This window comes from Eleutherodactylus coqui, chromosome 5, assembly GCF_035609145.1.
Source record: "Eleutherodactylus coqui strain aEleCoq1 chromosome 5, aEleCoq1.hap1, whole genome shotgun sequence".
Classification (NCBI taxonomy): Eukaryota; Metazoa; Chordata; class Amphibia; order Anura; family Eleutherodactylidae; genus Eleutherodactylus; species Eleutherodactylus coqui.
Window position 1 is genome coordinate 163,043,107 of NC_089841.1, and position 27,848 is coordinate 163,070,954.

The window sequence follows — 27,848 nt, forward strand, 5'->3', positions numbered from 1 at the left end:
CCGGCAGACGGATCTCCACTGTCAGCCTATCTGACAGGCTGACCGTGGAGAATCATGGTAATTCGCAGCATGCTGCGAATAGGTGCCTGCGAGTGAATTATCGCTATGATTCTCTGCTCGTGGACGGGGGGGGGGGGAGGGGGAAGCGCTTTCCATAGCAACACTATGGAAAGCTTTCAGTGCATTCTGATACACAATGAAAATATGCCCGTGCACATGCAGCCTAAATCCATAAATGTGATCTGGCTGTGTCACATATATACCATTACCATCGCTTCATGTTATTTTGTGACTGCAGCAGTCCATGACACCTCTGCATCCTTTATGAACCTGGAGTTAATCTCCGGTGCCATTTTAGTGTTTGTACCCTAAAATGCGGTGTCTGATGTCTATTTGAGTTTTTCATACAATCAGCTGGAAATAAATCTAGTTTTAAAAATTTCTGGTAATCATCTTAATATGTAAGCGAACATCATTGGGATCACGTAGGTCCAAAAGTTATGATTTTCTCCATTGTGATGTTTTGTAAGTGCGGTTTCTCTTTTTTCTGCATAACCTCATTCTGTTTTATAAAGCTTCCATCTTCTCCTTCAAGCTGATCTGTTGTTAACATTGATGGCCTGTCCTTAGGATTCACTTGTATGGGAATGAGCTGTAGTAGCAGATACGACTGCAGCAGTATGGACACAACTTTGGTAGTTTACAGTAAGCTTTAATTGAACTTCAGCAAAAAATGGTGCGTATTTTTTTTTTTTTTTGTAACAATTCATGCTCCACTGAAGTATTTAATTGATTATGTAGGATTATTAACCAAAGAGGTTCACAGGGAAATGTCCTTAACAAGCACAAATGAAGTTTAAATACCCTCACTTAGACCTCATGTCCACGGGCATAATTGAACTGTCACTGGGCATCTGCAGGTATTTAAATACCTGCGGATGTCAGGGGGAAAAAAAGCAGCATATTCCATTTTCCTGCCGTTCCCGCATGGACAGCTTCCATTGAAGGCAATGGAAGCCGGCCGATCCGTGGCACGCCTGCAGCTGACACTGAAAGCAGGATTTAAAAAGGTAAATAAGGCACGGTGTCGGCAGGCCGAGCGCATCCGCAGTACAGAAGAAAGATGATCGGCCCACGACGGAGGAGACCCGCGCTGCGTCCAGACAGGTGAGTAATGTATTTTTGTCCTCATGGATTCCGGCCATACCCGCAGACGCTGTGGGATATACACTCAGAATCCATGAGTGCCCGTGGACATAAAGCCTTAAAGAGGTTTTTCCCTCTTAAAATTTTTTAGCAGCTGTGCAAGGCATAAAACAGAAGCCCCTTGGGAGACAGCAGCCCTCCTCCTATGTACATCTGGCTAAAGTCAGGTGCCAGTTACTGGTCACACAGAGGGTGCAACATCATTACCCATTTTCCTGGCATCAGCACTCACATCCTGGGTACCATGATACCAGGAGTTCAGCATGCTGTGGCCTCTGATTGGCTGCAGTGGTCACCTGACTTCTGCTGGGCATGCATACAGGGAAGGCTGCTTGGCTGTTTCCAAGGTGCTGAAGAAAGGTTGTGTTGCCTCTGATGATTTATGTCATGCCCATCTGGTAAAAATTAGTTTTAAAGTGGGAAAAAACTTAACACGTTAAAAGGGCGTTGATAACCCATAAAACTGACCATGTAATGATATGTTCTGGACATATTGTGTACCAGAAGGTCCCCCTTTTAAAGAACAGCTAAGCTCTAAGGGTAGCTTCACATGGGGCAGATTTGTTGAAAAACCTCATGTAAATTCGTTACATACCATAGACTGAAGAGCTTTCTGATTAATTCAGAGGAGTTGGGCCGCAGCAGGAGTCTCTGTAGCATATATTGTCTATACTCTAAAGCTAGCCAAAGACTAGAGACTAACAGCTGAAAAGGCAGATTTCAATAATTTTATGCTGATCGTTTTTGTGACATGATGGCAGCTATCTACTGAAAGGTTAAACTGCAGTGAAGTTTTTTTAGGGCAGGTGCCGTAGTTGAAAAGTGGGTCATGCCAAGTGACAGATCTGCATCTCATCAATGGAAGCCAAGATTAGATCACAGCAGGAATCATCTGAGGCGTTATCCGTGTATATATGTGTATCAGTGAGAGAAAACCTAAAAAAAAAAACACATCTTCATTTTTCAGATTCTGCTGCAGAATATGGTCATGGTGGAGTAGGGCCCCATTCCAAATTTTGACTTGGGGCCCCATGATTAGTTGTTATCCCCCTGATTCAACTGATAACCTGCTACAATGTGTGCACTATGGAAGTAGTTTTCGGTAAAGTTATAGGGGACTCAAATGCTTCAGGGACGTTTTACACAAGGCGGAGTTGGCAGCAGGACGCAGCACAGATGCAAGTTTTGTTGCGGTTTTAACAACGCAATTTCTTGCATTCTTTTCCACAAACTTTAGATGCAGAATGACATCTCTTGTGTTAGAAATACACAAGAACAATCCTGCAAGATGTTCTAATAACACAGCGGAAGGCTTTTCCACTGTGAAATTGACTATTGTGATTTTGAAGTAAAGACACATGGATTTTAACAGATACGGGATAACATAGTGATGTAGAACTGTCCACGCCATCAAATTCGGTTCCGAGTGCCAGGTCCCTGAGATAGATAACTTCATTATGCTAATTATTGAATGAAAATCTTACAAGGTGAGGGTGGATTCAGACGACCGTATTTCGGCTCAGTTTTCATGCTGAGCCAATATACGATGTCCTCATCTGCAGGGAGGGGGGAGGATGGAAGAGCCAGGAGCAGGAACTGAGCTCCCGCCCCCTCTCTGCCTCCTCTCCACCCCCTCTCTGCCCCTCTGCACTATTTGCAATGAAAGGGGATGGGGCGGGGCTAAGTTCTGAGAATTAGCCCCACCCTGTCCCGCCTCTCCTCATTGTAAATAGTGCAGAGGGGCGGAGAGGAGGCGGGAGCTTAGTTCCTGCTCCTGGCTCTTCCAGCCTCCCCCCCCCCCCCCCCCCCCCCCCCTGCAGAGAAAGACAATGTATATTGGCTGGGCGTGAAAACCCAGCCGATATACGTTCGTCTGAATCCAGCCTGAAGCTGCTTATTCACCACCAGCAATAGTCTTGCGCAAGCCAAGCGTATGAATTCCATTTTGCACACCTAATAGTACAGCAACATCCTTTTGTGTTTGACTGCAGCGCATTATATATTTACTCCCGTATGATATTCGGCTGGAAATCTGGTCTCACAGCCTGGGCTAATTCATCGGCATACATTTCATGGCGTCCAGTCATCTGCAGAAAAGAAGAAGTAAATAAGCAATCTCCAATTTCACTTGTTGATGTTACTGAGAAATCTTATATCTAATTGTAATGACCATGGTTGGTTTTTGCATATATCATTTGCTGCAGATACTAACCTTGAAGTTCCATTTATCACTAGTCTGTCGACAGAGGTTAAGATCCAACTCCGCAATTAGAAGACCATCATGTACCCTACTTAATCCAGGGGTACGGCTGCCATCAGGAGCTGCTATGTAGCTAGATCCATAAAAGTAGCCAAAGTCATGATGTGCTAAACAAACAAAAAAAAAAGTCCATTAACATGGTTGTCATAGTAAATGGCACACTGATAATTCGAGAGATTAGTCATGTTGGATTGCTGTTTTGGGTCCATTTAATCATCTGTAGAACAGTTAGACTACCTTCACATGGGCAAGCGATTTTCACAGCGAAGCATTTTTGTTAAAAAATTGCATCGCTTTTGCAAAATTGCGACCCTCATGTGCGTGTTGCATGCATGTGACAGGATCGCAATGGGAAACATCCCACTGCATGGCCTACAAGTGTTATGCAATGGTTAAGGTCTAGAGATGAGCGAGCGTACTCGGAAAAGCACTACTCGCTCGAGTAATTTGCTTTATCCGAGTATCGCTGTGCTCGTCCCTGAAGATTCGGGTGCCGCTGCGGCTGACAGGTAAGTCGCAGCGGGGAGCAGGGGAGAGCGGGCGGGAGAGAGGGAGAGAAAGATCTCCCCTCTGTTCCTCCCCGCTCTCCCCTGCAGCTCCCCGCTCCGTGCCGGCACCCGAATCTTCAGACCCGAGCACAGCGATACTCGGATAAAGCAAATTACTCGAGCGAGTAGTGCTTTTCTGAGTACGCTCGCTCATCCCTATTAAGGTCACATTGAAAACAGTGGGCATGGCATTCCAAGAGAACGCCCAAAGATTGCTCTAGGGAATGAATCCTTTCAAAAGAATGGATTTCATATTCGTGCGCATCACACAAAACTCGTTTGAGAATATCGCTCACGTGAATAAGCCCTTACAGGCCTTTCTCTTTCATTATATCTAAAAAGATATGTACAGTTGCTGAATACTAGATACTGTAGCCTGTGTCAACAGGACACTTGCCTACTAACTCTAGATTGCGGTGTAATCCATCCATATTCTTTGGCATATCTATTTTTTGGGTTTATACAGAGGACAAGTAGTTCATGAAACCACTAAAGCTGGCCCCAAGGTGGGGTAAAATGGCTTCTGCCTCATTGGGTTTTTTTTTTTTTTTTGCCTTCCTCGGGGTGAAAACAGGCTGAACTGGATGGATATTTGTCTTTTTTCAGCCTAGCATACTATGTTACTATATGCATTAGATAACCGTCAGCTATATAAACCAATTTAATCAGGATCAGTCAGCAATCTAAAGCAGAAGGCACCTGCCAGCTATCTCCTAGCATTTTGAGGGGAAGGATGGGGCATGCTGGACTTCAACATACCCAGTATCAAAACTTTTAGGGGGTACATAAAAGATCTTCAGATGCACCCAATTTCTGCTTGTTCATCCCAATAAAATCTGCCTAGGGCTAGTTTCATACGGCTGAGCGAGATATCGGGCCCTGCGTTGTCTCCGTCCCCATCATTTCTTCCAGCATGGCTTTCAACTGTGTCAGAGGATTGGCAAGTGTTTCCCATTGTTTTCAGTGGGAAGCCTCACATTACTCGCGTTCCCCTCACACACTGTGCAATGTGCTTTCCAGATCCATTGAAAACCATGGCTGATGCGTTCTGAGCATCAGACAAAAGACAGGACATACCACGATTTATTCGCGCACTGCGATTTGGGGGTGGGGAGAGAAGTCACTCATGTATATGACCAGGAGGGCAGTGGAGCAGTGAATAAATATTAAGGAGGCAAACCGAACTCCACTGCAGCTCACTGTGATCTTGCAAAAGTAAGGTTTTCAAAATGGCTGACCGAATTAGTATAAGTGGCAGACAGCAGAAATCAGCATGCCTGTCACCATACCATGCTGTCTGAAGATAGGAATGCATAACCTCTAGGGATGAGCGAGTATACTCGCTAAAGCACTACTCGCTCGAGTAATGTGCTTTAGCCGAGTATCTCTCTGCTCGTCCCGAAAGATTCGGGGGCCGGCGCGGGGAGGAACGGAGGGGAGATCTCTCCTGCCCGCTCCCCCCTGCTCCCCGTCGCAACTCACCTGTCAGCCGCAGCGGCTCCCGAATCTTCAGGGACGAGCAGGGAGATACTCTGCTAAAGCACATTACTCAAGTGAGTAGTGCCTTAGCGAGTATATTCGCTCATCCCTAATAACCTCCCTTTAAGCATGTCTTCATTTCAGCAGGAAGATGGTAAATGCTTTTCAGTCCACATTTATTTATACACACAAATGTTAGCAGTTTGATTTCATCACCTTTCTTGCCATCTCCGGAAGTGAACTCATTTTCAAAGTGTTCCTGGCAAGAAATATCCCAAAACAACTCATTAAGAATATTGATGATCACATTAATTAAAAAAAAAAAGTTACTACATGATGGAATGAAAGGACAGGCTCAGGAGGACAAGTACATGTTTTATACTCACAGTTCCCACACGGTTTATAGCACAGGTAAAACAGTGATTGGCGATGGCAGCATTTCGTGCCTCTATGGGCCACAGAGACTCGCTGTGAACAAACAGGGACCACATTACATTAAATCAGAATTGCTGCAGAATTGATAGGCTAATCTACGGATATTAATATTAGATCAAAGGGGGTCTGGTTCCGCACAGTTTGCTAATTCGCTGACTGAAGGGAATGCAGTTTACCAGACACAGCTCCGTATTTCTGGTAGTGGCTATACTTGGTACTGCAGTTTAGTCCCATCAACTCAGTCCCAGAAATCCCCTTTAATTTTGCAGTGGAAAGTCTCAATAAGTTATTGTCCAGAAAGATTTTTAATCTTCTACCAAAAACTACTTGTGTCAAAAATTTTACAACAGAAAATACTTATTTACTGCTACCGTATTTGCTAGTGGGAAAACAAAAACTTGTGTTCAAAGCATTTCAACCAGCAAGCAAGAAAAATGCAGCTTTAACCCAAGGAGAATCACATCCTAACAAAAATATGACTTGTTATTCTCCATACATAAAGTAATCTAGGTATATCGCTGACTGAGCTCTATAGGGTTCTAACTCAATTTGCAAACTTCTCCTGGCAGCACCTTGAATGTTTGAGTGTTTGTACAGTAAGCTTACATTGTTAAGAGTGATTTCAAATGTTAAATGGATTCTGTCATCAGGCTCATACTGCCTGAACCCGATACAAAGATGCCCATTACCCCTGGGAGGGTATAATAAATACACATCGAAGTTTGACTCAGAGTTGAGCTCCAAGTCACGGAGCTGGTGCTACCAGCCTCGCCCGGCCTGTTGCACAAAGACTATACAGAAGTAGGGAGCGTAGTTATCACTCTGCATACAGCAGCTCCCAGTTACATTTCAAAGTACATTTCTTCTGAAACGCTGCAGCATTTCAGAATAAAAACCTCACTGGGTAATGGGCATCTGTGTATCAAGTTCATGCTGCCCCTGGTTCCCTCAGTATGAATCTGATGACAGAATCCCTTTAATATAGTAGTTCCTTTGGAGATAGAACACTATTCTAACTGCATGAATTGTTACAGAACAAAATGTGTTCTAGCTCCCGGACGTAGCGTACTATTTAATGTGATAACTTCAATAAAGACATTGTCTTCAGTTCTGAAGGAGATCTAAATCTGAATAGGATAGGATTCACATACAATGACACTGTTTATACAGTAACAACTACAACCAATCACTGGCTATAGGAGGTAACTACTGTGTCCAATGATTAACTGCAGCAATCACAAGTCGTGGTCAGCAGCAAACAGGAACAAAACGTCGAAGCAATTGTAGATAGTGGGAAAATGCATGTAATAACAATTTGACAGTTTTATATCACATGCAGTTCTATTCTCCATTTTCACCAGCACCATTACATTTCTGCCCGTCAGCTAACAAAACACAAGGCAACTATTAGTTGGAGGACTTAGAACAGCATGGCTCAGACGATTATCATCCCACAGAGTCAGATCAAAATGGAATGATCGGTATCCCTTTTAGACATATGGTTGGAGCTTACACAATAAGTTTCCTCGTAAACAGGAGTTAGAACACATCCATTCAACAGAAAAATCGACCAAAAGTGGAGTTAGAAGAGTATGGAACTAAGGCCCCATGTCAACAGCATAAATTGGTTTATAAAATCCGGCGGGTCCCCCGCACGTGCGATCCGCACCCCATAGAAAAACATTGGGCACCCGCTGGTAAATAAATACGGATCACACGCACAGGAAAGCAACTGCAGCATGCACTATTTTTATGTGGTTTTCCCACACGGACGGCTCCCATTGAACTAATGGAAGCAGTCTGGATCCGCGGCACGTCCGCAGCGGTCACTGCGTCTGTGCCACGGACTGCGGGAAAGCAAGAGTTTGCAAAAAAAAAAAGAAAAGGCATTGCGCATGCGTGCGGCACATCGCCGGCGTCCCAAGGGCATCTGCTATGCAGAAGGAAGAAGATCTAGCCCCGAGGGAGGAGAGCCCCCGCAGCGTCCGGACAGGTGAGTAAAATGTATTTTTTGGCCTCATGTCTGTGGACATGAGGCCTAGGGCGACGATATACAATACTACATAAATTAGTCTATCTACAAGCACCTTTACATGTCTATCTATTAGTCTATCTAAAAGCATCCAACAGTTGTTATAGATACACGGGACCACAGTCACTCGGTTATTAGATGAGCTAAAAACCAAGTGACTGATGAGTGATTTCTCGCTTAGTGTCCTGTTGGTGGCCATGTGTACATGGGCAGACTATCGCAGAAAATCACTTTCCAGCAATTATTTGGGCACTATACCCCGTATAAAGGTACCTTAATACACTATAGCGCTGTACTATTTACAGTCACTGTGTTTTTGTATACATTTTTGGCACAACTATTGCTAAAAAATAACGATTGTTAAAAAAAAAAAAAAAAAAAAGACGACCCTAGTCTTATTTGTGTGCTGGGTGGTTTGAAGGATGCACTGGCTTTTTCGATGTATGATGATGTGTGACCATTTATTCTCTGTTAAAACAAATGAGTATTATAATAGTACAGCAGCTTTTCTACCAGTGTTGGGTATCTGAACATGGAAGGAATTGTTTCTATTTGCAAAGCTAATGCAAAACAAATTGAATCATTTCTAGACATGAGCGAGCGCACTCGCTAAGGCAAATTACTCGAGCGAGTATTGCCATTTTCGAGTACATGCCCGTTCGTGCCAAAAGATTCGGGGGCCGGCGGGGGTGAGCAGTGAGTTGTGGGAGTGAGCATGGGGGAGGAGAGAGAGAGATCTGTTCCTCCCCGCTCTCTCCCGCCAGCCCCCGAATCTTTTGGCACGAGCTGGCAAGTACTCGAAAATGGCAATACTTGCTCATCTATAATCATTTCATGAACTGCAACATGATCCAGCTATACAGTATGAACAAGCACTACTAACCTATTACTCTGCCCCAACATACATGACATATTTCATAGTCTCATTCTACTGTCATTGGTCTACAATGATTTATTACCTGAGCTCTCCAACAGTGGCTGAAGGGTTAAAAATAATTTCTGCTCCATTCATGCTGTACATTAACCAGTTAAGGGGATGGTGTCGTCCATAGCAAATGTTCACAGCAATCTTCCCATATGCAGTTTGAAATACTTTATGTCCTGTGTTACCCTCCATGTAATAAGTGGACTAAAATAGAAAGATTTAAAAACATGAAATACACTTAACGGGAATGTATCACTTATTTTTTAGTAATTAAAATTAGACAGTGGCACATACTCAATTTTTCTATTTTTTTTTTTACTTTTTTGATTGTGGAATTTCTATTCTGTTTTGTATACATGACTATGGGGGCTGCTATGTTTCCAGAGCTGCATTTAACAGCCTTCAGAGAGATGCCTTACAGCAGACTTAATGGGCCATTCACAATAGACAGGAGCTGACCCATTGACTTCAATGGGGGAGTGTTCTAGGCATGTTCTGTAACCAGTGCAGATATAATTGTGCAGGGAGGGGGTGTAGATCACCACTTTATGATCAGAAGTTTCCCCTCCCTTCATTAAAAGGCATGGACCACCAGGGGGTTTATATTCTATGGGCAGTCAGGAACTGAATAAGCTGTGACAATCGCCTTAGTCTTCTTTCACATGGCCGTAGGTGTTTTTACATGTGCCCGCCAGCACCGTAGAACCGTGTGAACAGGCACGCAAATCTAATGTTTGCCCACTGCCCAGGCCCAGCGCAATCAGAGTTCCATCTGATAGTGATATGGACGGAACTCGCATGTGTTAATAACATAATGATTTAATGCGTTTATTTGCAAGAGCAGTTTTTCTTTTTCAGCGACGCTGCAAAATTGAAAAATTGTTGCATGTTCTATCACTTCCTATGGGATCTTTATAAAAAATAAATAAATAAAAAAATAATAAAAAAAAAATATATATATATATATCGCACTTGTATGCCATGCAATTTTCATGTGAGTGTGATGCCTGGCGATGTTTTTGTTTTGTTTTTTTTTAAGCAAAAAGGCATTGTGCTCGCATCCAGAATCGCAATATCTGAGTATTTTGGACCGATATACTCGCCCATGTGAATGCACCCATAGCCAGCGAAAGAAAATCATTGGCCACCACCCTGTCTTTCTCCCTGTCATAGCCAGACAGACTCACAGCTCCAGCGGCTCTCCAGTCACACCTACATTTACTTTAAATAATATTGCCATGCCCTATGGATACAGGCGACTGCATATAATAACTTAGCCAGTATTACACATTCCTCTGTCCATTACATAATATTACAAATTGCATATACAAATATTACTAACCGGTGTTGTAGCCTCACCTCATTGAAATCTCCTATCCTTGGGATGTGATTTTTGCGGCTCTTGCCCAGGACAGCTCCGGTATTTGATATGATCACAGCGGTGTTCCAAAGGGTTTCTCCATGAGATTCATCCCTCTCCAAAATTGGAGAGACAATTACTATGTTGTACTTCTTTGCAAGCTGAAAGGGTCAAAGGGAAAAAGGACTTTCATAAAAATTACCAAAGTATTCTAGTACGAGGTCTCCCTTTATGATCACCTTTATCATTTCAACTGGTTGACTTATGTTATGGCTTGTCTAGCTAGTCTATGAGCCAGACTGATATCTACACAAGCTACAAGCTAGCATAGTTTCCAGCTATAATTATGACCATTTTTAGTATAAATTATAGTAAATCTAAGCTGGCCAACAAGGCCATGCCCCTTTTACTAAGCCCCACCTACTTTTTGAAAATGTTGCAAGCTCACTGCAAAAAAGGCCCAAAAGTTGCAAATTGTTATGCTAGTGAGACTTTTGCAAAAATGTGCGACTTTTTTATACCAACACACTGGTGTACGACAGTTGTTAAATTTCCCTCACAGAATCTGACGAAGCCTGTACTGAGAAGTACCGACTCTATACACTGCTGTTCAGACTACATGTACATGGTTTGGCCCTGTGCATCAGCCCTACATGTCCGTTTCATTTTCTCTTGCATATAGGGGTTTTCCAAGATTAGGACTGTTTTTTTCACACATTTAAATGCGGGAAACACATTCGCAAAACGCATGTATAAAATCCGCGTGACCGAAGCGGCAGACAAATTTTTAAATTTGCACTTGTGTGGTCACATGATAGCAAATTTCACACATAAAAGTGCAGTCCCATCGCTATCACCTGCTGCGGCTGTGACAGCTTGTGGTTTATGGGGCCAGCGGCAGCAGAATGGCTGTGAGTGGTCAGAATGGCTGTGATTGGTCAAAACACTCAGCCAATCAGAGGCAGTGCTTTCAAGAGATGGAGATTTTTACATCCCTGGCCAGAGGAAAATGATCAAGAACAGTGCTGTTGACCCAGGGAGAAGATGCGCCAGAGCCACTTCGAGGTGATGTATTAATTTTTTTTTTCATTTCCCAGCCTCTAGGGCTTATTTAAGGGCTTTGACAGTAGGATTTCCTACTGTCAAAGTTGCATCGATTCGCACAAACCTAGTTTTATATGAATTGCAAAACCCTGTCCTATTTTTTATGTTATTCGCTTGTAAAAAACGGACATGTAACTGCTTCAGTTGGAAATCTTTGGTTTTAATAGATTCAAATCGCAAATGCTCCTAACATGCGTAAAAAAAAAGCTCATCTGACATAGCCCTTAGGAGGTTTTAACAGCACGATTGCTAGTTATAATCCAAAAAAAATTGTTGTATCAACCCACTGGCCAATACGGCGAAAGATGGATATACCCAAGTTACAATAATCTATTAGACAATTCATACACAGCAATACCATAATATACTTTCATTTGCAGAACCTTATGAGCCGAAGTGATCTGATAATACAGCAGAGGATTGCCTGTGCTTCCAGCCCTGTAGTGCTATCCTGCCATATGGTCAGATTCCTCCACAGCAAGCATGAAGTGGTTTGAATAATGAAAGTATATTAGGAAATTGTTGTATATACAATTTCTGAATATTTAAGTGGATGCTGAACTTAAGTTCAGTCATCACAATTAATAGAAGCACTCAGGTTAACCAATTTACTTGTATCCGACACTGAGAAGTGGTGTCACATGTATTTTAAAGTGCCCAGTGCTACACTTCACTGAAATAAAAGGTATATAAATATACTTGAAATATTACATTTGAGCATTATCACTTTGAGAAAAGAAATAGAATAAAATCCTAAAATATATAAAACAATCAAAGTATGTATCTGGTTAGTAATATTCGTACCTCCTGGCAGAACTTCGTAGTGACTCCATTTTCAGCCGACTCTGCAAACTCTGTCCATGGCAGTCGTTCTCTTGTACAGAAAGCAAAAGGCATAGCTGGGAAGACATCATGGGAAGTTTAGGACAGGCCAAAGAAGTAAAGGTGACCATGCTTACTAAATAATAAACCTCTACTTCCAGAATTTACCTACGGAGTTAGACCGATTTCACACAAACGGATTTGAATTGCAGATTCTGCAATCGCTGACCGTGTGGGTGGACGTAGTGTGATTCGAGGTTTCCCAATTGAAAACAATAGAGACACTCCACAATCCTCCCTCACAGCTATCAGCTGTGTCAGAGGATCGCTACTTCCTGAAGTGATGCGAGGCGGTTTTGATACACTAATACCCCAGACGTTTTTGTATCTTGACGCCACCAGAAAGTACTGGTGGAGTCAAGATAGACAGGGGGGTGAGGCCCCCTGATGCTGATTGGCTGAAGAGTTAGATGGGCTGCAGGTCCTGGCAGGCCACTAACGATGTATGGGGAAAGAATACACCATCCCGTGATGCAGCCAGCCTCGGCCAAAATACCTGTATGGGAAAAGCAAACACCGTCGACCGATGAAGCCAGCCCCATGTGCAAGGCGGTTCCCCGGCAGTCAGCCAAAATACCTGCTTTCACAAACATACAGTGAAACTAGCTTCGGCCAGAGGTAAAAAATTGTTCCCCGAAGCGCACAGCGGTGTCGGCCTCAGGAACAGCACTGGCACTTGAATCTCCTACCCTGGCGGAGCGAGCCATTACCTGTAGAGGGTCCGCGTCAGCAGGCACAGCAGAGCGACGTGAAGCGCCTTCTCTGGTGCCACAGCAGCATGGAGCACACTGCACCCTGGGCAATACACTGACCGCCGCCGGCCATTGTAGGAGCAGGAGACCTGGGAGGCCATAGAGCGCGGGGAAAAAGTGACAGAGTTGCACTGCCAAAAGACTACCAGTGGCGAAAGACTAGTGGCAGAGGACAGCAGTGAGGAAAAAGCACTCTGACGCGGCAACGGCACAGTAGCGCTGCAAGAGTAGACCAGGGACTCCATAGAGCGCATCGGGGGACAGTAACTCACTGCTGCAGGAAGCCCACAGTGGCAAGGGACGGTGAGTGACAGCTGCTGCACACACAGCCATGGGGAGGACAGTCACAGGGCACTTAAATAATGCATAATATCAGCTTCCAGGACCTTACATTCTTGCACCAATCGGGAGCTAGGGGTATGACACGGGTGTTCCTCCTGTCACACCCCTAGCTTCTGGTGGCGTCAAGATACACTAATACCAATGCCTTGCATCTGCAGGGAAATCGCACTCGCCTGGGTGAAATTAGCCTGTTTATTTAAAAGGGGGGGGGGGGAACACTTGTTGCATGTTCTCTCATTTTTTAATTTATTCTGTAGACTTCCCTCAAAAATCAAGTGGTTCATGACGAACTACAATGCATTCGGAAAGTCTTTAGACACTATCAATGTTTTTACATTTTGTTGTGTTGTGGACTTGTGCAAATAAAATTTTTTTTTTAAAGAGAATCAAGTTTTCCCCATCATTCTGCACTCAATACCCCATAATAACAAAGTAAAAACAGAATATTAGAAATCTTTGTATATTCTTTAAATGAAAACTTGCATTGACATAAGTATTCACACCCCGCACTCAGTACTTAGTTGAAGCCGTTTTGCCAGCTATTACAGCCTCCAGTCTGCTTGAATATTAAGCCACAAGGTTTGCATACCTGAATTTGGGGATTTTCTGCCATTCTTCTCTGCAGATTTGCCCTAACTGAAATGCTGTGACTGAACTCTGATCTCTACAGGGTGTTATGGTGATATACGCTTGATTCAATAGAACTAAGAGGGGTCTATGGCCATAATACAGTCACTAAAATGTGGCTGCATGACATCTGTGTGAAATTGGTATTAAAGGCTGTTGATTCAAGCAGCCATTGCTATGGACAAGGTTATGGAAATAAATCAGTGTTAGGGTGGGTTCACACAGGGCGGATTCCAGTCGGAAATCTCGCAGTTTGGCCGCAGCAAAAACCACGAGATTTCCGCCGGGAGAACCGCCGCGGTTTAAGCCGCGGCGGCTTTGAAGCGGCTCGGCCGCATGCTTTTCCGTTGCGTCTGGCTCTCCCATAGAGGAGAGCGCGGCCGCGATGTAAATAAACAAAAAAGGAAAGGTAAACAGACATGCTCAATCTTTGGAAACCGCGGTTTCAACCGGATTTACCGCAGCGGATTAGCCGTCCCGTGTGGACAAGGTTTCTGAGAAATCTCATCCACATGGCTGGCTAATCCCGAGATTAGCGGCCGCAGGCGGTTTTGCCGCGGGCGGATCTGCTGCGGCAAAACCGCAGCAAATCCGCCCTGTGTGAACCCAGCCTTACTGTTCACAATGTTACAATTTATGTGAAATGGCAACAGACTCAATAAAGGGAATTACAAAATAACAACAAATAAATATAATTGTCACACAGCCAGATCTCAGCCAGTTGATGCTGATAAATGCTTATGCAACCAGGTCAGGTCTGAAGACAAAAACATTTGAGACTAGTCAAATTTGGGGGTTCCATTTATTTCTCTTTTAACCCTTTCACGACCAATGCCATGGACATAAGCTCCTCAGCTAACTTGTGCCTCAATAACCAAGCCCTTATACGGTTTTGTTGACAGAAAAAAATAAGTCATAGCTCTTGGAAGGTAGGGATGAAAATCTGACAACGAAAAACCAAAAAATGGCTCTGGAGTGAATGGGTTGAGCAGCTCTTAATACGTTCCCCAGACATTTTATTCAGCAATAGTCTCTGGAGATAAGTCCAGATCTAAGTGCCTTTCCTTGACCCCTTACATAGCTCACAGTAAGTTACAGAATAACCACAGGTTACTCATTCACTTGTCACACTGTAGAAATATCTCTAAACTGCATGGTGCTCACTAGGAAAGTTATCTCTCACTGGGGAGTTTTCATAATCCAAAAATGAAGTTTCTGCAATGTGAATTAATGATTTCAGTGTCCTGCAATGTGCTTCAGTTATTAGTTTACTAATTTACATCACTCACAAAAAGGTATTCAGATGTATGCCAGCCTCATGGATGCTAAAAGGACATTTTTTGGCGTCTGTCAGGTGAATGGAGGCCTATGGGTACACATACAGCAAACGTGTACTATAAACCTAACCTGTGCACTGCAAGCTTAACACATGACATAACACTAGCCCCACACAGGCATCTAGTTATAAGCATTCTGTGTACTGGTAGGATGAGCCTCTGGGAACTTTCTTGACAGTCGTGGCTGCTTCTTGAAGATCTGGTTTTCTTTTCCTCCTGCCTCTAATACAGGGAGCATGGAGCTCGGATATGAGGGTTCACAGAGGTGCGGCTACATTGTGGGGAGAGTTTCAACAAACAGTCAGAGCAGCCCCACAGATGGGTCAATGATTACTTGGTGCAACTGTATGCAGCTGGCCTAATTTGTTGAGCAGATGCTCCACCAATCAGTACACATTTCTTGCTGGTGAGTAGAGAGAGAACTCTCTCTCTCCCTCTCCCCCCCTGTCTCTGCCCCTGCCCCTCTCTCTCCATCTCTCATGTGGCTTGTCACATAGACAACCCACCACACACACACACCTTCTTGATTGTGAAAAGATAAAAGGTTTCAATATTATGACTGACGGTCAGGCTAATTTTTATTTACAAACAGCTAGCGCTGCCCCTCGCAGTGAGCCACCTTAGGCACTGGACCACAATAATCTAGTAGTAAATATTGTATTGAACTGCAGCAGAACACAGATATACAGTACATTATATCATTAGTTTTAATGAATATATATCGTATCACTAGTTTTAATATAACAAGTTGCTTGAAGTTTGGTACTTACTCCATGCCTCTTGAAAACATACAATATTCACATCACACATAGCTGCTACTTCCACAATCTCTGCAATGCGCCTGTGAATGGCATTCACCTGGTGAAGCAAGTAAACATAATCTGTCAGTGCACCTACTGTACATGGCAGAGTCAAGTAATGGCACCAGTCTTAGCACCACATATGAGATAATAAATATCTAGTGAAAGTTGCCCCACATATAATGTCTGTGGAAAAACAACCTGATTGTTCTCAGTAGGGGAAACCAAGTAATCTGGTAGATATGATACCTTTTAATGGCTAACAAAGGGATATCGGGATATCGCCCCCTTTGTCAGGCTAATGAATGAAATGCCATCCAAACTAGTTTCATTCATTACCGACAAGGGACCGAAAAGCTTGCTATAACATCTTGTTTTTTTGTTAGCCATTAACCCCTTCAGTGGCAGGTTTAGGTAGTCTTCAGCACATTTCAACACTGATTTTTAGGAGATTTTCTGGGCGTGCCACTAAAGGGGTTAAAAGGTATCATATCTACAAGATTACTTTGTTTCTCTTACTGAGAACAATCACATTTTACTCTACTGGCTAACACCATACCAAACCTTTATTTCATGTGGAAAAAAGTGAAACAAACATATTGCATTGGTTTTTTTTTCTGATTCTGTTGTTCCCCTTAGACATTGGCACCAACTGTCTGCCAACCTTTTATCTCTCACTGCTGCTCCCAGCTGAAGCATATGTTATTCAGCTCACTTTATATATAGATACATTGTCACGAATTACGGGGGTTTACAGGCCTGTGGCGTACAGCACCCAGGGGATAGACTGCAGGGTCGACTTACTTCCATTTCCCAATATCCTGCACTCCTGCAAGATAAAGTCTAAATCGCACCCTGCATGGCCTAGCACGCCCCAACATACTTTTCTGACAGGGTGGTCAGCCGCCTCGGTTTCCACTAGCTGACACACAATCAACACACTTCAGGGTTATGGATCGCTTAAAGCAGCGAGAAAACGGACTAAGGAAAGTTTAAAGCTTTATTCTAAAAAGGGTTTAGCTGAAAATATAAAAATGGGATAACGCACCCACAGGAAAGAATGAGATTTTCGTGGTCTTCAAGATCTTCACTGGGTGACAGCGCTGGATCGCTGTGGTGGGTGAGTATAAAAACTAGATCACCTGGTTCCCTGTCAGGTCCCCTAACAGCACCAAAACTTAGTTTAGGGTGCTATGGGGTTGTGAAAGGGACCCTTTAATATTGTAGCGATGAGACCTCATCCTTGCTCTAAGTTTTGAAACAGAACAAAAGCTTAAAGCAAGGATGAGCTCTCATATTTTGGAGACAAAAGTAAGAGTAGAATATATTTGGGAATGCTTATCCTGCAGATATGCCATAATTGCCTGAAAGGTGTAGGTCCCGCAACTATGTACAGTATCAATTACATTGCATACATTTGTTAAGAGACGCAAATGGCTACCACACCTGTTCTGCCACTGGACTTGTAGTTGGCAACTGGATTTTATTCTGAATTAATCCTATTCGGATTGCCCGGGGCTTTCGGAGTTGCTCACTAGCAGCATCGAACATGTATCCTTTTAACTCAAATCCATGTTGTGAGGCGGAATCCACAGCGCAACCAGGGAGCTCTAAACATCTGGAAATAACAGATTATTCACCGAGCCTTGCACATCATTCATCCATTACTCTATTAATATAGTGCTGATTAGGGAGAGAGAGCGATAGATATGAGAGAGATAGATAGATCCTCACATGCAGTTCTCCCCTCACCTCAGCTTCCTCCCATACAGCACACTCCATACTTCCTGTAGCTCCTCGGCAGGGATATATTTCTCCAGTACATGCTCCACAGATACCAGCTGTTCTGCCATGGTGACAGTATGCTCGTACTGAGGCCCAAAGAAGTTTGAGCTGGGGCAGAGTTAATGAGACAAGCCCCTTATGTGCTCCCTCCCAAACTGTAGGGCCATTGCCCGCAGTGTGGGAGGTGGTGGTGGGCGTGCAGGGTGAATGCAGGACACATTTTCCAAGGCATCTGGCATTCTGTATTGTGCTGAATGCTAACCAGCTGTCCCTATGAGCCTGTTCATTCAGGTGAAGGAGGCAGCTCCTGTAGCCCTTTCACTCCTGGAGGTGACCTGCTCCTGTACTTGTAGGTTATCGGTCACCACTTTTTAAATTCATTTCACAAATGTCTTACCTATACATATACATTTAGGCAGGGTTCACACAGGGCGGATTTCCGTCGGAAATCTGGCGGTTTGGCCGCAGCAAAAACCGTGAGATTTCCGCCGGGATCACTGCCGCGGTTTAAGCCACGGCGGCTTTGAAGCGGCTTGGCCGCATGCTTTTCCGTTGCTGTCGGCGCTCCCATAGAGGAGAGCTCGGCCGCGACGTAAATTAACAAAAAAGGAAAGGTAAATAGACATGCTCAATCTTTTGAAACCGCGGCTGCAGCGGCCACAGCCGCGGTTTCAAACGGATTTACCGCAGCGGATTAGCCGTCCCGTGTGGACGAGATTTCTGAGAAATCTCATCCACATGGCTGGCTAATCCCGAGATTAGCGTCCGCGGGCGGATTTGCCCCGGGCGGATCTGCTGCGGCAAAACCGTGGCAAATCCGCCCTGTGTGAACCCAGCCTAAAAACACTATTTATTTCTTAAACTCTATTTATTTCTCCAAAACATAAATTTTTATAATATTATTCAGGTGGTATAAACATGGCAATAGCCTGCAAGATAGCATCGATAATAGAACCTTGAAGTGGTAACAGATAATCCACAAGTACCCCTGCACCTCACACAGCAGCGAGGACAATGTAATGGTTACTGAGTATACACCCCATGGCCCCGAGTCTTGTGTATATAGCACTATAACAGGGCTGTGAGGGTGAGCATATTACACACTGAGACCAAGGAGGGATTCCAGGGACCCTCTGCAGTGACTGGAAGAAGTCAGTATGGTATCTGGCACTTGTAGATTCCTGGGAGGCTTCCACGCAGGAAAGTGCAATCAGTGTATTGTATATCACTCCATGTCATAAGTAGGAAAAGAGTGATAAAATACCTGTGTTATGTCTGGAACAAGAAATTCTGGGGAAAGAAACATTAAAGGAGTTTTTAGTGAGAGGCTTTCTTAATTAAATACAATGTACAGCAAAAATAATATAGTACTGTGTTAACCAGAGAAGTCAATGCATGTTAAATACACTTATATAGAAAAAGCTAAATTATTATAGTGGTGATGCCTTTATTGGCGAACCAGAAAAATGATATATGCAAGCTTTCCTGAGCTCAGAGTCTACTTCATCAGGTAACTTAGGAAAAGTAAGTTTAAGGGTATTTTAGACAGGGCGATTATCACCCAAATTCTTGCTGGAAACAGCGAATTCAGGTGATAATCACCTCGTGTACACGTGGCCGCAGACATGGCACTGAGTGAGAAATCACATATGTGTCGGAGTCGCTTGATTTTTGGCAGAACTAAAAAAAAACAAGCGACTATTGGGACTTGTTAACAGGAGCCACTCCATTTTTGAGTAACTCCTGTTTACTGTGAATGGAGGCAGGTGGGCCAGAATGATCCTGGCCTACTCCAACTCCATTCACTTGAATGACTATCGCAACTGTGTAAGCACAGGAGCAATATTCGGGTGTCAGTCATGCGCACAACAGTCGTCCCATGTAAAGCCACCTTTAGTCATTGCAGGACGACTCTGGTGGCAGCTTATTTTCTTTAAGAACAAAAGTTTCAGGCATGTTGAAATCCAAAAATCATGAAGTTCAGACAATATTTCCAGTATCAATTGTGTATGGCCACCCTAAATCTGGTCATTACATTTAATATCTGGAATTAGCCAATAATAAAATGTGTTTAGGCAGCCCAGTAGTATTCATCATCTGTATTCAGTTAAAATAGGCGGATTTTTAAAAAAGCAATCCTGTGTTCTCCAGGGAAATAAGCTGTTGTCCAAAGTGTCTGGCAATAGCTAGCTCCACTCTCCTCATTCAATAAAACATGCCGAATCAGCTGAGGATGTCGGAAGAGACACACTACATGACCAACGGTATATGAACACCCCTCTTAATTTTTGAGTTCAAGTGTTCCAGTCACACCCATTGCAAATCTCCATAGACAAAATCAAGCACACAGCCATGCAATCTCCATAGACAAACATTGATAGTAGTAGTTTAGTAGCTTTCAACTTGGCAAGGTCATAGAAAGCCACCCTTGTCACAAGTCAGCTCATGAAATTTCTGATCTAGTAGATTTGTCTTGGTCAACTGTCATACTATTATGAAGTGGAAGCGTCTAGGAGTAACAGCAGCTCTAGACGCTTCCACTTAAACTCAAAGCGGGGACAATCAAATGTTGAAGCACATCTAAAAAGTGCTCCTGGAAAGGACATTAGCACAAGAAGTGTGCGACTGGAACTTCTTGTAATGGGTCTTGAAATGATCCGGCAACTGTACACAAGTCTAAGATAACCAGGAGCAATGCCAAGTGTCAGCTGGAGTGGTGTGAAGCACACCATTGCCGGACTCTAGAACACAGGAGATGTGTTCTTTCAAGTGATGAATCACACATCACTATATGGCAGTCCAATGGATAAATCTCTGTTTAGGAGATGAACGGAGAACAAACTACCAGAATGCATACTGCCTGCTGTATAATTTGGAGAAGCAGATATAGGTCTACCCAGGCATAAAGATAGTGATGTCACAGAACATGGGCAATAACTAAAGTGAAGCAAGACTAGAGGAATAATAGTCATAGTGATGTCACAGAGCAAGGAGGAAACATGCTGATGTCACTGTACATGGGAAATAAACACTGTGAAGTAATTTGAAAAAGGTTAAACAGTGATGTCACAGCTGAAGGGCAGCAATAACAAACATAGCTTTGTAAAGCAATTAAAATACACGATGATGTCACAAAACAGAGGCATTTCACAGTACAAGGCTAATAAATAGTGATGTCACTACACAGAATAAACACTGTTATTCCCTTATGTGGCTCGAGCACTAGGGCTCAGATACAACAGCAACCTCAGTACCCTTATAATAGATCTCTGCCAACTACTCATTAATACAGCGTACCAAACTGAAGCTGTGAGAAAGGACAGGAATGCATCTGTGAAATAATAATGATCTTTATTTCTATAGTGCCTTTATACTGCACAGTATTTTACATTTATGGGAAGCGATAAACATATAATATGACAAGTAATGCAAAGAAATATAACATTAAACAACAAGGCAAGAGAGGATTTAGTCTCAAGAGCTTGCAATTTAAAGACCATTTTAGACACATATTGAATGGCTGCACTTTAGACTTAGAGCTACAAAGATTCTTGCAGTCACATGCCGGAGTTGGTCAAGTTACCGGTCTAGCTTACAGTATGTCACATTCAAGCTTGAGTCTGACATAACAGTGTTGGGAGCTGCACTTACCTGCCTACTCACTTTGAACTTGTGAGTGATGTGACAACGTGTGGGAGGGTCACCTTATTTTAAGTGATTGTTTCACACTGACCCTAATTTGTGTGTTGATTTGAATAAATTAATTCTTTCTAATGTTGAATTACATCTGCCATAGCTTTTCTTTCCTTGTATCCAGTGCATTGGCTTACATTGATAGCGGGAGCAGGAACAGTCCCGAAGATACAAGCTGCATGATTTAAGGTAGATTCTCTTTTAGTAGATTCTTCTTCAACATTACATTAGTATTATCAGCAACATAAAAAAGCAAATGATTTGTAGCAAGGCGAGTTGTATTGGATGAACTTGTAGTAGTATCCCCTATTGTAGTACAGAGGCTTTACACAAGTAAATATAGTCAATGACCTTTCTAGAGATTTCATGTGTCAATGATCAGAATCTGTGCACATAACTGAGAGTACCAATAAGGACCTCTAGATGGAAATAGAACACCACCAATGGGAAATTGAAGTGTACTAGTACCAGCCTCTGATCAAAAGCCAAGTGCAGCCAACAAAATATGAGGTAGCATTGCCCACTTAGTTTTCCTGACTCTGAGACTTTGTCCTAGTGAATGTCTTGTCTGAGTCCTAGCTATATGCTACCAATAAGTCCTCTATGAGAGAACCCCTTAGCAACTAATAACTTACATGTGCATAATAGGCTGCAGAGGTGTATATGGCTGAATCTGTTGCAACCGTCGGCAGGGGGGGGGGGGGGGGTTGAAATCGAAGATAACTCCAACTCCAGTCTTTAACCCCCTAGAAGCCGCAGTCAATAGCGACTACTGCATCTAAGCAGTTAGATGGCGAGGCTCCCTCCATCACCGCATCTCTTCACTCGGCTCCCTACAATGGATCACAGTTTGACAATGAGTTGTCACAGCAGCCTAGGGCCTAACAATGAACCCAAGGCCTGCCATGTAGGGAAGCCTATTAGACCCTGCCAAGGCTTAAAAGGCTAATGCTGACATACAATATACTGAAATACAGATGTATTGCAGTGTGTTGCACAAGATATTAAAGGGGTGGTCTCGCGAAACCAAGTGGGGGTATACACTTCCGTATGGCCATATTAATGCACTTTGTAATATACATCGTGCATTAAATATGAGCCATACAGAAGTTATTCCACTTACCTGCTCCGTTACTAGCGTCCTCATCTCCATGGTTCCGTCTAAATTCGCTGGCAGCTTGCTTTTTTAGACGCGCTTGCGCAGTCCGGTCTTCTCCTTTCAGCACGAGCCGCTTCAGTGTGCTCCCCGCTACAGCTCTTCTGCGCATGCGCAGATGAGCTGTCACTGCTCGGGAGCGCGCTGGAGGGCCATTCTGTACCTTCCTCTGTTAGAGGAAGGTGCAGAGCCGCCCAGCTGTCCGGAGAAGCCGCCCAGCTGTCCTGCCGTCCAGCTGTCCTGCCGTCCAGGTAAGTGATGGGCCGGGGGGGGGCTGCCGCTGCGCCGGGGGGGGGGGGGCTGTCGTCGCTGTCGCTGCGATGGGGGGGGCTGCCGCTGCGATGGGGGGGCTGTCGCTAGGCCGGGGGGGCTGTCGCTAGGCCGGGGGGGGGCTGTCGCTAGGCCGGGGGGGGCTGTCGCTAGGCCGGGGGGGGCTGTCGCTAGGCCGGGGGAACTAGCGCTGGGCCAGGGGGGTAAGTGATGGGTCGGGGGTGATGTTCACTGACAGGTGAAGGCCCCGGAGCCCAGCGCTGGGCTCCGGGGCCTTCACCTGGGCTCCGGAACCTAGCGCTGGGCTTCGGGGCCTTCACCTGGGCTGAGGGTCTAGCGCTGGGGAGCCGGGAGCGTAGCGCTGGGGAGCCGGGGGCTAGCGCCGGTTACCTGCTGCCTGGCGGTGGGTGACTGGTCGGCGGCTGCGGGGCGTCTGGTCGGCGGCTGCGGGGCATCTGGTCGGCGGCTGCGGGGCATCTGGTCGGCGGCTGCGGGGCGTCCGGTCGCCATGGAGACACAGCTGGCAGCGTCTCGGGAGCGCGCACGTCGGGCTGCAGCGAGCGACGGGGAAAGAGCCGGCGGCCATCTTGGGGAAACTTTTATAAGTTGCTGAAACGCTGGAACGGTAAGTAGAAACCAGCTAGGAAAGTCATTTACAGGGGTAATTAGTAATGTATGGTTAATTAGGGGGACTGGGCAAAAAAAAAAATCACTGCTTCCTCGAGACATCTCCTTTAAGTCCACTAGTACAACAGTAAAAAAAAAAGGGCTTAATAAAATTTTTAAAAATATTAAGAAAAAATGAAACTGCTCAAAAAAACTTGCTATTACTTATCACAAAAAATTGAACAATTGAAAAAAATTGCTATCCCCATATCAGTATGTGTAAACTATCAAAATAAGACATTATCTTTCGCAAATGGTGAACACCATATTAAAAAAATAATATCATTGCTGTTTTCTGGTCACCTCACCTTCCCTCAAAAAATTAAATAAAAAGTGGTAAAGAAGTTCTATATACTTTAAAATGAATCCAATTAAAACTACAGCTTGGCTGACAAAAAAAATAAAGACTCAAGCAGCTTCATTGATGGAGAAATAAAATGGCTATGGGTCTCAGAATGCAGTGACACAAAGTGAATTTTCAGGTTTTTATTACTTTCATTTCTTTACATTTAAAAAGATTTTTTAGGCCGCCTGCACACGGGCGGATATTTGCTATGGAATCTGCAGTGGGTGCGTGCACCGCAGATACGCAGCGAATACCATCCATCGCATGCTATGGGAAATCGATTCTTCCTGCACACAAGTGGAAATCAAATTTTGATATCTGCTTGCGGAGGGAAAAAAAAAATCGCAGCATGCTTCATTTTTGCATGAATTGAAGTCAAAGGAAGCTGTCCGACCCACGCCCCTTCCGCAATGACATTGGAAAAAGTCGCAGGCACCCATGTCATCGCCTAGTGACAACACAGGAAAAATAGACATTTAAAAAAAAAAATCTGTACTGCACATGTCCGACGGCGAGCTGTCCAGACTAGAGATGAGCGAGTATACTCGCTAAGGCTAACCACTCAAGCGAGTAGTGCCTTAGCCGAGTGTCCTCCCGCTCGACTCTAAAGATTCGGGGGCCGGCGGGGGCGGGGAGCGGCGGGGAGGAACGGAGGGGAGATCTCTCTCTCCCTCCCGCTCCCCCCCGCTCACCGCCGCAACTCACCTGTCACCTGCGCTGGCAGCCGAATCTTTAGAGACGAGCGGGGAGGTACTCGGCTAAGGCACTACTCGCTTGAGTAATGTACCTTAGCGAGTATACTCGCTCATCTCTAGTCCAGACCATCCGCAATATAAATGAAAACAAAGGAACACAGGTACGGAGGGTTGGCGGCCATGGTCAAAGCCGGAATCCGCTGTAGGATCCCACATGCAGAAAATGTAATATGTGATAAAATAGAACATGCTGCGTTCTTTTTTTTCACGTGTGTGTGTATTACATGCAATGTAAATCCACTAATGTGAATGGATCAATGACATTCAATATACTTTCATTGACTCCATTCATTGCGTTTTACGTAAAAAGAAATTCCATGCAAGGAAAGAGTGTAATCCACGCTTGCCTGAAGAGTAAAATTTGTAATCTCCCTTTATTTAGTAATATTAAAATTGACAGGTATACACATCTCCAGGGGCGTACCTAAAGGCTAAGGGGCCCGGGTGCAAAAGTTAAGCTGCCCCCCCACTCCATCTGTACCCGTACCTATACCTAAACCGTGCTAATTTGCATACATGATCGAGCCCCTTGGCGTAAGCCTTCTCATCAGGACTCCTTTCCTTGACTATATAAAAATCTGTTGGTAATGTCTTAGGCTGCTTTCACACAGCTGAAAAAATTGTGCGAGATTTGCGCGTTGCAAGGCGTACAAATTGCACATGAATATGAACCCCATTGTTTTGAATGCAATCATACACAGGAGCGATTTTTTTGGTTTTCCTCTGCATCGCACGAGAATATGATGATGTGATGCGAGCTGGTTGTAACACAACAACCCCTCACATCCATGGGGACAGCACATGTTGGCGAGTGTGACATGGGGCAGAGTTTCACGGCCCAATATCAGACTCACTCGTGTGAAATTAGCCTAAGGCCGGCTGTACATGGCTGGATTTGCATTCCGGAATATGGAGCGGGCATCCGCCTACGGAGTTCGCAGCATGTACTGCCCATGGCATGCTATGGAAAAGTGTTTTTTCCTCTACACGAGCGGAAAGCAATTGCAGTTTTCCGCTCACGGAAGACAAATCACGGCATGCTCTATTTTAGTGCAGATTCTGCACGGACAGCTTCCATTGAACTCAATGCAAGCCGTCTGACCCACCGCCCTGACATTGCAGAAAAGTTGCGGGCACCCACGTCATCTCCTAGCGACAGCGCTGGAAAGTCAGTGATTAAAAGAAAGAAAAAAAAAAACCTGTACTGCACGGGTCCGACAGCTCGCCTTGTGGACCATTCGCAGTACAGAAAAAGGAAAGAAATTACAGCTACGCGCAGATGCCAGGGGGCACAGGGTTGGATTCCGCTGTGGGCTCATGCATGCAGAATCCGGCCTAAGACTGTGTTCATGGATTTTGTTGCATTTTTGAACCACAATTAAAAATCACATCCAAAAACTGTATGCAATATTATAAAACGCACGTAGATTCAACCAGTACATGCGATTTTTAAACTGCATGCAGGTTTCTGATGTGTTTTTCAGTTGTGTGTAAAGTGTTCAAATATACAGTATATACCCAGGTTATACCAGCTGTACATATATAATTATATAACAGGAGAGGTATAAATTATACCAGCTGTAGATATAGCCTGGATATATACTCTATATAATTATATATCAGCTATACATATATAATTATATACCAGAGATCTCCAGGTTACACCAGCATGGTACATACAGGAGATGTATAAGTATATACATCTCCTGTATACAGTGATATCAGTCATGCTGATGTAAGGCCGGTCTCACGTCTGCGTCGGGACTTCTGGCCAGAGATTCCATCTCAGATACGGCACCAAATACTGGGAAAAAAGTGCTGTGTGCCATGTTTTTCGTCCGTCAAAAGCTGGGCTGAAATCGGACGCACCCCATTATAGTCAATGGAGTCCTTCCAGCACTATTCGGTTCTGTCCACAGATGGATCGTTCGTCCGCTGGGATTCCCTTTTCCTGCTCCCCAAATGGAACAGGAAAGCAGAATTCCCCAGTGCAGGTGTGAAACCTCCCAAAATTGGATATCTTCTGTATATAACTATACATGTACAGCTGATATAGGTTATACATTATGTATATAGTAATATAGAGCATGCTGATATAAACTGGGCCAGGTTACACCAGCATGGTCTATATCACTATATACAGGCTGTAGAGCTTCTACCAGCTGTACATACCTAATTATATACAGAAGATACACAGGTTATACCAGCATGCTACATATCACTATATACAGGATGTATATCCCCCTGTATCCCTGTATATAGTGGTATGTCCCATGCTGGTATGACCTGTGTATCTCCTGTATATAAAAATATATGTAGAGATGGTATAACATATACCAGCTATACATACTTAATTACACTGACTTCTCTACTAACCTCCACAGCGATGTCTGGGCAGCCTGTAAATGAAAGTCCCGTTCTTTGATCACATGACTGGAGCCGGCTCATGTGATCTGCAACCACAGGTCCTCCTGCACTTTCATGTACCTGCTGTGCATTCAGCGCTCCCGAGGTGAGTAGAGCCGCACTAGCCCCTCCCCCTGGTAATCGCTGGCCGGCAGTGACTGATAGACTGCAGCTGTGACCACTCACAGCTGCAGCCTATCAGTGGGAGGGCCGCACGCCATGGGAGTCTGCAGCACTGTACATTTTGAATATGGCAGGGCCTCTGGGCCCCCTCAGCGCAGGGGCCGGGTCGCCATTGCGACTCCTGCTACCCCTCATGGTACACCAGTGCACATCTCTAACCAGACGCGTATCGGCTGCACAGAGCCTTTGTCAGTGGTATGATCTGAATAGAGTGTGGGACCAGCTTAAATAGATGTAACAGAACAACTAATTACAGTGACTGTCAGCTGTACAGGCTGTAGGGCAAAAGAAAAATACACAGAAACATCAAAGTATAACTGGTAAGATAATGCTTGTGACAATACAAATATCAACATAACACGAAATGGATATCATCGGGCGCTCTACCAAAAGTCCATAAATTCTCTTTGTTGCAAGAATAAACCCTAGTTGCACTTTATTTATATCTATTGGGGTTGAGCCTCACATTTGTATTGGTAAGAATAAATATACAAGAAAC

At 44.3% G+C, this 27,848-nt stretch overlaps 1 protein-coding gene across 2 annotated transcripts; it reads right to left on the reverse strand.

Moving 5' to 3' along the window:
- Positions 1–136: 136 nt before the first annotated feature.
- On the reverse strand, positions 137–18,030 carry UPB1 (beta-ureidopropionase 1). 2 transcript variants are annotated; one of them, XR_010792837.1, is made up of 11 exons: positions 17,842–18,030; positions 17,536–17,707; positions 16,060–16,147; positions 12,154–12,248; positions 10,245–10,406; positions 8,920–9,089; positions 5,880–5,961; positions 5,710–5,752; positions 3,419–3,573; positions 3,160–3,293; positions 137–2,142 (listed from the first exon to the last, which is right to left on the reverse strand). XR_010792837.1 is itself a non-coding variant. In XM_066603573.1 (10 exons), the coding sequence occupies exons 1-10, from the start codon at positions 17,940–17,942 to the stop codon at positions 3,210–3,212; spliced, it is 1,152 nt and encodes a 383-aa protein (XP_066459670.1). In that variant the 5' UTR covers positions 17,943–18,030; the 3' UTR covers positions 3,024–3,209. The 2 variants fall into 2 exon arrangements, 1 of the variants encoding a protein (XP_066459670.1); XM_066603573.1 differs by lacking the exon at positions 137–2,142 and having other exon boundaries at positions 3,024–3,293.
- Positions 18,031–27,848: the final 9,818 nt, after the last annotated feature.